General features: G+C 42.6%; 1 protein-coding gene across 4 annotated transcripts in view; it reads left to right on the top strand.

The window, feature by feature from the left end:
• Positions 1 to 627: 627 nt before the first annotated feature.
• The window catches only part of Tasor (transcription activation suppressor), a 53,157-nt gene continuing 43,614 nt past the window's right edge, over positions 628 to 10,170 (top strand). For all 4 annotated transcript variants that reach the window (XM_057769602.1, XM_057769601.1, XM_057769604.1 and 1 more), the window contains exon 1: positions 628 to 1,127. In XM_057769602.1, the coding sequence (XP_057625585.1) occupies positions 836 to 1,127 (292 nt within the window). In that variant the 5' untranslated portion in view covers positions 628 to 835. The remainder of the gene's footprint in view (positions 1,128 to 10,170) is intronic.

Genomic DNA, 10,170 nt, shown 5'->3' with positions numbered 1-10,170 from the left:
CATTTTCTTCTTTGCGCTAATGCGTATTTTATTATTTATCTTACAGACTTTACGTGTGTATGTGTTTTGTCTGATGCAGGACAGAGCACCACAAGTATGCCCGGTGCCCACAGAAGCCAGGGCAGGGCAGGAATCCCCTGAAATGGAGTTAACGGCTGGTTGTCAGTCGCCATGTGATTGCTGGGAATCGAACCGTGCGCCTTTGTACGAGCATCCAGTGCTAAACTGAGTCACAAGACCGGGATCAGCCAATTATCCGCCCCTTTCGGCCCACAGAACTCAGGAGGCGAGAAAGCGGCCATGCCGGAAAGAGGTCACGCCAAGTGTCCGGAAAGACCCCGCTGGGCTGGCCTCCTCCAACGTGGTGCGGACCACGCTGGGCCTCAGGAATCCACAGCGCTCCGCCCGGCCCAGGCCCTCAGCCGGAGGCGAAGGCGTCGACGTTCTCGCCGGGCGTGGCGCTCGCCCCTTTTGGCGGGCTCGGCGTCGCGAGGCCCCGCCCCCTCGCAGGTCTCTCCGCATTCGCGAAGGCGTGCTCTGCGTTCCCATTGGCGGAGCGGGTCCGCCGAGGCTCCGCCCCCTCCCGGGCCCGACGCGAGCACGTTGGTGGCCGGGGCTGGTGGGGGAAGCCGCCTGGGTCGGGCGCGGCTCTCGGACGGGGGCGAACGGCGCGCTGGGGCCGCCTTGACGTTCGGGAGGCGTCTGTGCGGGCGAGCGCGGCCCCCGGGGTCGGGCAGGGGAGAATCCGGCGGCGGGCCAGCCTCGCCGTCCTTTTCCCCCGCACGCCCGTCGACCTTGTGGGCGGAAGCTTCCCGGAGCTGCTCACGCCCGCGCCATGGCGACTGCTGTGGAGACCGAGGCCTCTTCGACGGACGGGAGCTGGGGAAGCGGCGGCGGCGGAGACGACGGGATGAAGCCAGCGCTTCCGGAGCCGGAGTCCTCGCCACAAGATGGCGGCGGCGGCGGCGGCGGCGCGGGGCCCGAGGAGACCGCCCGGAGCCACAGCCACGAGCAGCCTCAGCACGCTTCCGAGGCGGCCGCGGCCGCTGTCCCTAAAGGCGCCGAAGAGTCGGAAAGGCCCGTTAGGCGGAGTTTTCAGATCCCCAGGAAGAGCAGAGAAAAGAAAGGTGGTGCCTCCCCTCCTCCCTGATCCCCGACCCTCCCTTCTCTTTCTCTCTCTTCTCCCCCTCCATCTTCTCATTAGGACCTCTCTGTCTCCTCTCCCACACCCACCCGACACACGTAAACACGCACGCCGGCGCCGGTGCGAGAGGCGAGGGTGCAAGCACGCTCCGCCGCTCCCCCTCTCCCCGTGCAAGCTGGAAGGAGCTCAGGTTTGAAGCGCGTCCATAAGGCTGCAGCTCCCGGAGAGGGAAGACGGTGTTCGGCGCCCCTCCTTCCCGACCCCCCGAAGGCAGAGAAGCTGATGTGGCCTCCTAAAGATGCTTCTGAGAAGTCCGCTTGTGGAAGTAGCCGGTGGCCGTGGATTCTGAGGCTCTCCCCAAGGCCATTGCGTTCTGAGGACAAGTGTTTCTCTCTGTGGAAATTCTTCAGCCCTGTGTCTACTTGAAATGTGCTCAATGCCAGCGTCTTCTCTTACTTAGGAAATCTCCATTAGAATATGAGCTCCATGCCCAGTTTTCCATCACACTTCATTTCCATATAGTTTTTTTTTTTTTTTTAAGGCTTAGATTATGTAGGGGTCTCATGTTTAACTCCAAACTTACTATGGCTCTTGTACTTGAAAAGGATGGGAAGGTAGGTTCTTGGTGCATTAATTGCCCGGTGGAGGAAAATGAGAAGTTCAAGTATGACCAAGAATCTCCAACTTCAAATTTCTACAAAGAATACTCTTAGTTTTTAAAATCAATATAGGGACAGGTACATTAGTTGTTTACTTTTTGAAATCTCAGTGCCATATTGTAAAACGTACAACACTTTTTTGTTGTTAGAGTAGGTTTTTGGAATTTTCTGGATTTGGTTTAAATTTTCCCTTACCTTCGTGTTAAAGTTTTTTTTTTTTTTTTTAATGGCTTATTTCCCAAACCTGCGTTCTCCCCTCCCTTGTCTTTTTTTCCATTTGGACCTGGGAAGATTTAGGCTTGAAACAGCGTGCACCTGGGTAACCAGCTCTATTTGCACAACTGAGATTATAAAAATACAAAGAAAATTCCTTTCTTTTTAGATGACAAAGCCAAGGAAATAGCATGAGAAACGCAGAGGAGGAAGAAATTGACCTTTGCCTACCTAATTTGAGGAATGTTTCTAGAAATATTCTTAAATGAGGTAATATACTTAAGGATGTAGGGCAAGATAGTGAATTTTCTTGGTATAGTGAAAGTGCATGATTGTGTTAATCTGAGAAAAGTTACCCACACCCAATAGTCACTGGAATAGGTTGGAAGTTCTTTCATATAGGATCTGCTTATGAAAGTATTTTTTTTTAACATTTTCAACCTATATCAAGCTTTCTTGACATCTCCTTTAGATTTTAAATGACCAAGGATAAGAGCAAACCACCTTAAAAACAAAACAGTAAAAAAAAAAAAAACCCACCGTTTTAGTTGGTTTTAGCCTTAGAATTTGGTTGAAGCATGGCAAGGTGGTATATGTTTCTTAAATTGCATAAGCCAAATCCAGAAGTTGCTCTGCCTGCACTTGAAAATACTGAAAGTGGCATGGGGAATTAGGGAATATAAACCCTGCTACTTTTGCCGTGGAGTCTGATATATTCCCTTGGGGGAAATGCTTCTATTTTCCATTTTGCTTAGGGATACAGTTTTATGTTCATCTGTAAGGGAGGCTGTAGTTAAGAAGGCATGATAGACTTTTCATGTTTACTGAAAATAATTCTTAACATATAACTGTACACCAGGTCGTAGTTCAAATAGTATATGATAGGGCTAAATCAAAACTTAAAAAAAAAAAAAAACCAAAATAGAGATAGGTTCTCCTTAACTTGTTCAGGCCTTGAGCTTGAAATGCTCCTGCCTAAGCCTCCCTACTAGTGGTGATAGAGACTATGATCTAGCTCTTAATGGAGAGCTTTCGACGACTATCTTACCATCTCGAATTTTATCCTAAGTTGGAAGAAGTTAGTCTTGGAATTTCAAATTTTTAGTAGGAAAACATAGTTTATCACTTTAGAATGATTATAAGAGTATTTCTTTTTCTTTTTGTTCTTCGTTTCGTGACCGAGTCTCTTACGTAGTCCTTGCCGGCCTGGAACTCAGAGACCCACTTGCCTCTGCCTCCCAGGTGCTGGGATTAAAGGCGAGCACCACCACACCCATGCCTGTTTCTTATTTTCTTCTTAACATCACATAATAGGTTTATAGTGAGCAATAGAGAACAAGTTGTTGGAAGAAAGGAAAAAACAAGCAGTATAGGTATTGGTTTCTTTCCAGCATAGTTAACTGGAAGGTTTTTTTTTTTTTTTTGTAAATAAAGTAAAATGGCAGGACCCAGATTCCAGCACTAGTACAAACAACTCCAGGTTTATTTATCCATCTGTTTTTTGTTTGTTTGTTTTAAAGATTTATTTATTATGTATACAACATTCTGCCTGCATGTATGCCCACATGGCAGAAGAGAGCACTAGATCTCATTACAGATGGTTGTAAGCCACCATATGGTTGCTGGGAATTGAACTCAGGACCTCTGGAAGGGCAGTTGGTGCTCTTAACCACTGAGCCATCTCTCCAGCCCTGACTGGAAGGTTTGAAAATTATGTTTGGTGTACTAGTGGTCATCTGACTTCCTAGATTAAAATTTTTTACAGATAGGTCTTGAATTTTTCAGCATCAAGTTTTGTTGCATTCCTATTCTAATAGACTTGACTGCTTTCTGGTGAAATTTAAAGTTAGGGTGTTAATTTTAAAAAAAAATCTTAAAAGTAAACACTATTAAGTATAATTTGTTGGCTTTAACGTTATAAAAGAGACAGATCTTGCTGCACAGCCCATCTGGCATCAAACATAGCAGTTCTTTTGCCTCAGGTATCCTAAGTGCTATGATTTTTTTTTTTTTTTTTTTTTTTTTTTTTTTTTTTGGTTTTTCGAGACAGGGTTTCTCTGTGGCTTTGGAGCCTGTCCTGGAACTAGCTCTGTAGACCAGGCTGGTCTCGAACTCACAGAGACCGCTTGCCTCTGCCTCCCGAGTGCTGGGATTAAAGGCGTGCGCCACCATATATAGTGACTTGTCCAACTCTGAAACGTTTACTTGATCTTTCCTTGACCATAATAGTATCTAAATATGGCCATTTTAGAGGCGTAATACTACTAGCAGGCAATATAATTGATAGCAACTTAATACTTGCTCTAAACTTGAGTATAATAACATTCTCAAGAATTCTTTGTGGTAGGCATTATGTCCATTTTTTGGAAAAAACTGAAGTACTAAGAAATAACTTGTCAATTAGTAAATGGTGGAAATGGAATTTGAACATATGTGTAGACTATTTGGAACTACTCTGTGTAGCGAAGTTATTCTTAATAGTCTAAATTTTACTTATTTAGGGAGGCGGGGTTTATTTTGGCTCACAGTTTCAGAGAATAGTCCATCATGTCCTAACAGCAAAAGCCTGGTAGTTGGTCACATTTGTACATCCACAGTCAGAGAAAGATGAGAATCCCCTTCACCCACCCCTCTTTGAGGCAGGAGCTCCCTGTGTTAGCTCAGGCTGGCCTCAAATTCAAACTTGATACTGCTATCTTAGCCTTTTTAGTGTTGAGTTTATGGCTTGTGTTGCTACCAATGGCATATAATCTAGAATTAAAGTTAGCGTTTGATCAGCTGTATGAGAAACCAATGAAATTAGAATAGCATATATTCAACCTTAGGGAGAATTTGACATTAAATACTGGGGGATTATATGCTCTGAAAAGTTTTGTATTTTAATTTTTTTTCCAGAGCAAATAGAAATTTATTAAATTGAGAATGCCCAAGAGTGGAAGGGAGTCTAAGGGATGACTACCTTACCTATATTTTACTGATTTTGATGTGTGGTGTGTATTTATTGGTTGGGCTGTTTTCTGTGGTATAGAAGACCATGAGAATTGCATTGGCCTACATCTGCATTGCCATGTTTTATTCTACATTTAGTATGTCATCAAAAGTAAATTAAAATTAATAATTGAATTTGACAGTACTCTCCCAAGTTCCTAGACTAGTGGTACAATTTCTAAAAAATGTTCATCTTTTGTAACAAAATTTGCAGTGACCATTTTTTTTCTTTTAAAGACCAGGTTTTAATATAGCTGAATTTATTTTCTGCCTCCAACTCACCATTTGCATGAATTGGACCTGGCTCTGTAGTTGTCTTCTTGAGCTGTGGTGTTTTAGTAGTTTGATACGGATAACTGGATTTTGAGAAGAATGATTTTCTTTACATAGAAGTAAACCTGAGCAAGAAATTTAATTTGCTGGCTCGTGTTGACTTATGCCAGTGTATTTGTAACTAAGTTCATTCAACATTGATGTAGAAATGAAACACATTCTTAAAACATGAGTAATTTTTTTTAGATAGAAAAGCCATTTACAAATCAGTTGTGGCCGGGTGGTGGTGGTGCACGCCTTTAATCTCAGCGCTTGGGAGGCAGAGGCAGGCGGATCATTGAGTTCGAGGTCAGCCTGGTCTACAAGAGTTAGTTGCAGGACAGGCACCAAAGCTACAGAGAAACCTTGTCTCAAAAAACCCAAATCAAACAAAAAACAACAAACCCAACCAAACCAAAAAAAAAAAAACCCCAAATCGGTTATGAACAAATGGAGACACACTGTGTGATAGTAGTTAGGAGCAGTAGAAACCAGCCTTGGGCTCATAATCACATACCACCGTTGGTCACTAGTTGCCTTGCCGATTATTTCCTTTTCTTCCATGTAGCTCCAGGCTGACTTTCCCTTTTCTTTCTAGATAGGATTTCTCTCTGTGGCCTTGGCTAGACCAGTTTGGCCTCAAACTCAGAGATCTCTTATGCCTCCAAGTGCTAGAATTGAAGGTATGCACCACCACTGCTGGCAATTTTCAACTTTTTATTAGCATATATTATATACAATAATGGCTTATGGGTTTCATTATGGTATTTTCATACATGTACATAATGTCATAATCCCATTACCCTTTTTTGTGTCCCTTTAAACACTTTATTTTTAAAAAAATGTTTGTGTATTGATATTTTGTATGTCTGCACCATTTGTAGACTGGGTAAGATGCCTGTACTATGAACAACCCTAAGCCTCTCACCCCCCCCCCAATGTTGAGATGGGTGCTAGCCGGAAAGGGGATTAACAAGCGGAAGGGCTATAAGACCACTGGCTGCTCTTCTAGGACAGTGGTTTAGTTTGGTTCCCAGCACCCACATGGTAGGGGATCTGCTGGCAAACACATGGTTTAGAATTATCTCCCACCCCATCAACCATTAACAGTATACATCCTCAGAAAGGAAAGGAAGGCTAGCATTCCTTCTCGGTCTTGTATAGGTCATGCATAGGTAATCACAAGGGTTGACTTAAATGCTGCCCTTATTTATTTTTTTGATTTTTCGAGACAGGGTTTCTCAGTAGCTTTTGGTTCCTGTCCTGGAACTAGCTCTTGTAGACCAGGCTGGCCTTGAACTCACAAAGATCCGCGTGCCTCTGCCTCCCGAGTGCTGGGATTAAAGGCGTGCGCCATCATCGCCCGGCTTAATGTTGCCCTTTATTAACTTGTACATTCTCTGTGTCCCTTCTTATCCAGTGTTGCAAAACCTTGGAGGGAGTAATAGATGCCATTTATTCTCTGCTTATAATAGTCACTCATTGCAAAAGGACCAGAGCCGACAGCAGCACTCTTCTACGGACTTGCCTCCAGCTTGATGCTCCGTCCCAGCCTTCTAAATGCTGGGATTATAGATATGCCACCACATGCACCTGGAATCTTTTGTGTTGTGGTTTTGGGATGGAACTCATGACTGTTTGCATGCCAGAAAAGTGCTCTACTGAGATACGTTGAAGTCCCTTCCATTGGCTGCTTTAGTTATAATTTATAATTACTTTTAAGTCGGAAAACTTAGATTCTGTGTTTTGATAGCAATGTCTCATGTTCCCTAAAGTTTAGCATACATGTATATATAATACAAGGAGGTCATACTGACACAAAATCAATTGGTCAAACTGAGGAAAATGGTCTTTGATTAAAGAACAAAGTTCCTATTCTTTGCTATTGTTTTGTGGGTGTGGCAGTACAGAAGGAACCCAGGGAAGGCTTCATCTATGCTTGGTGGGCACTTAACCATTGACTTCTATCATTATCTATCTTAAGTTTTGATCTTGAGTTAGTGTCTCATTTAAGATGCTCAAGCTAGTCCTGAAATCACTGTAACCCAGGGTGGCTTAGAGTTTGGTGTCATTTGTACTTCAGACCCTGAGTAGTTGCTATTACAGGTCTGTGCTGCCAGGCCTAGGTTGACTGTGATATTTTTATTTATTTTTTGAAACAAGGTTATTTCCATGTGGTCTAGGCTGACTAAAAACTCAATTCTGCCTCAGCTGTTCTGTAATTACAGGTATGTGTTACATACCTGACCTAAAAAAATTTGGGGGTGGGGGTGGGGATTGCAATGCTATATCTGGGAATAGTGATGGTGGCACACGCCTTTAATCCCAGCACTCGGGAGGCAGAGGCAGGTGGATCTCTGTGAGTTCGAGGCCAGCCTGGAACTAATTACAAGAGCTAATTCCAGGACAGGCTCCAAAGAAACAGAGAAACCATGTCTCAAAAAAATGAAAAGAAAAAAGAAAATCCTAGAATTCTAGTTCTGATTTTGTTTTTGTTTTTGTTTTTTTTCTTTTTCGAGACAGGGTTTCTCTGTGGTTTTGGAGCCTGTCCTGGACCTAGCACTTGTAGACCAGGCTGGTCTCGAACTCACAGAGATCCGCCTGCCTCTGCCTCCCGAGTGCTGGGATTAAAGGCGTGCGCCACCACCGCCCGGCTGATTTTGTTTTTTTAATCTGCTTTTTTGAGACATAGTCTAACTATGTAGACGAAGCCGACCTTGAACTCACTATGTATCCCAGGTGGGACTTGTATCATTTTCTTTCGCCTCTGGATTTGCAGACAGTCAATACTGCATTTGGCTCTGGATCTGATTCTTTAGTACCTGTTTTTCTCTTATCTGAATTATCTCTAAATGTCCTTCTAGCTGTGTGTTTGGAGGCAAAATACCTATACACTTAAACAAAGGCCTTAAACAGGGTGGAGAACGTGTTAGAAGTAAGTTTCTCTTTTAAAATAGTTTATTTCCTGTGTGCACGTTTCTGGTGTGCAAAATAAGGATACAATTAAATTTTTTTTTAATCTGATTGGGTAGCTCATATCTACACATAATCTTAGAGCCAGAGAACCTGAATTTGAGTCCCACCTTCCTAATTATTAATTTTGTGGCTTTGGGGTGGCCATAACTGTTACCTGTCTCAGGTTAGTTTGTTTTGTTGCTTGTTTCAGTTTTGAGAAAGAGGCATATTATATCGGTGGGTTTTTTCCTTTTTTTTTTTTTTTTTTTTTTAGCTTATAGTCAGTCTTTCCGTTTTCTTCCTCTTGTTTCTACCAGGCTAGCTGGCTGTGAGCTTCCTGGGAGCAGTTATGTCTCTGCCTTTTATCTTACAACTTTACCAGGATCTGACTTTTTCTGTGGCTTTTAGGGACCCAAACTCAGGTTATTAGGCTTGCACAGACGGCTAAGCCATCTCAACAGCCGCTTTTTTCCCCCCAGTTACATTATTGTAACCATGTTTAATTTCTCAGGATGTTTGCTATGTTGTCTTAAAGTAGGTATACATTGGGTTTTACCTAATGCACATTGTTAGGACAATTTGTAATAAAAAACTTTATTTTTAGAGATAATACTGTGGTACATGCCTAGTTAAAGAATGGGTATGTCACTTGACATTGTATCTTTTATAGTCTAATAAAAAAGAACTGAAAGTACAGTAAATAGCTTATTTATAATTAGCTTTCAGGTGGCATACTTTTTTTTTAACTTACATTTAAATTATGTGTATGTGTGTCAGGGGATGTACTCATGGGTGCAGGTGTTTAAGGAAGCCAAAGGTGTCAGATTCCCTGAAGCTGGAGTTACAGGTTATGAGCCACATGTCGTGGGTGCTGAGACTTGAACTTATGTCCTCTGGAAAAACAGTACATGCTCTTAACCACTGAGCTGTCTCTCCAGCCCTGCAAAGTGGCATACTTCTAAGAGTATGTATAAAACTGAGAGTGATAGCTCATGCTTATAATCGCAGTACTTGGGAAGATGGCACGTTTGAGGTCAGTCTAAGCTACACAGTGGATTTCAGACTATTAGGGATTTTTTTTTTTTTTTAGTGGGACCTTGTTTCAAAATATAAATATACGTACATCAGTGTTTTCAGTGGAACCCAAAAGTTACTTTAGTATTTGTTGGCCTTTAAATGAAAAAATACAAATGATGAATATAACTCTTTCTATGAATAGTTCTGTCTACAGGGAAAAAGTATGCCTTGATTTGTGGAAAGTTTATATGTATATATCTGGTATTTGAAATTAATTGAATGAAATTTTTATGTATACATTAGAAATTCAAGGTTATTAAGCATTATTTAAGGTTATTGTTTGTTGGCTTTTTTTATTTTGAGGTGGGATCTTACTATGTTGTCCTGGCTGGCCTGGAACTCAGTCTGTAGACCAAACTGGCCACAGACTCAAAGATCTGCCTATCTTGAATGTTGTGATTAAAGGCATGTGCCACTGTGCTTGGTTATTAAACCGAATAGGTTAGTGGATTAGTGTTATAAAAATTCCAGTGCCAGCCGGGCGGTGGTGACTCACGCCTTTAATCCCAGCACTTGGGAGGCAGAGGCAGGCAGATCTCTGGGAGTTCGAGGCCAGCCTGGTCTACAAGAGCTAGTTCCAGGACAGGCTCCAAAAAACCACAGAGAAACCCTGTCTCGAAAAACCAAAAAAAAAAAAAAAATTCCAGTGCCAGAGAGTTGTCATAGCTGGTAAGAGCACTCACTATGTATGCAAGCTTGTTTTACCACAGTCGAAGGAGGAAACTGATCTGAAAATTGTTCTATACATGTACATTTTGGCATGAGCATACCCACATTCATGCATGCACACAATGCTTATTATTTCCAGCACTCGGGAGACTA

The sequence above is a fragment of the Chionomys nivalis genome, chromosome 5, assembly GCF_950005125.1.
Source record: "Chionomys nivalis chromosome 5, mChiNiv1.1, whole genome shotgun sequence".
Taxonomy (NCBI): domain Eukaryota; kingdom Metazoa; phylum Chordata; class Mammalia; order Rodentia; family Cricetidae; genus Chionomys; species Chionomys nivalis.
Note: the sequence above shows the minus strand (reverse complement) of the source record. Positions and strands in the feature narration are given on the sequence as shown.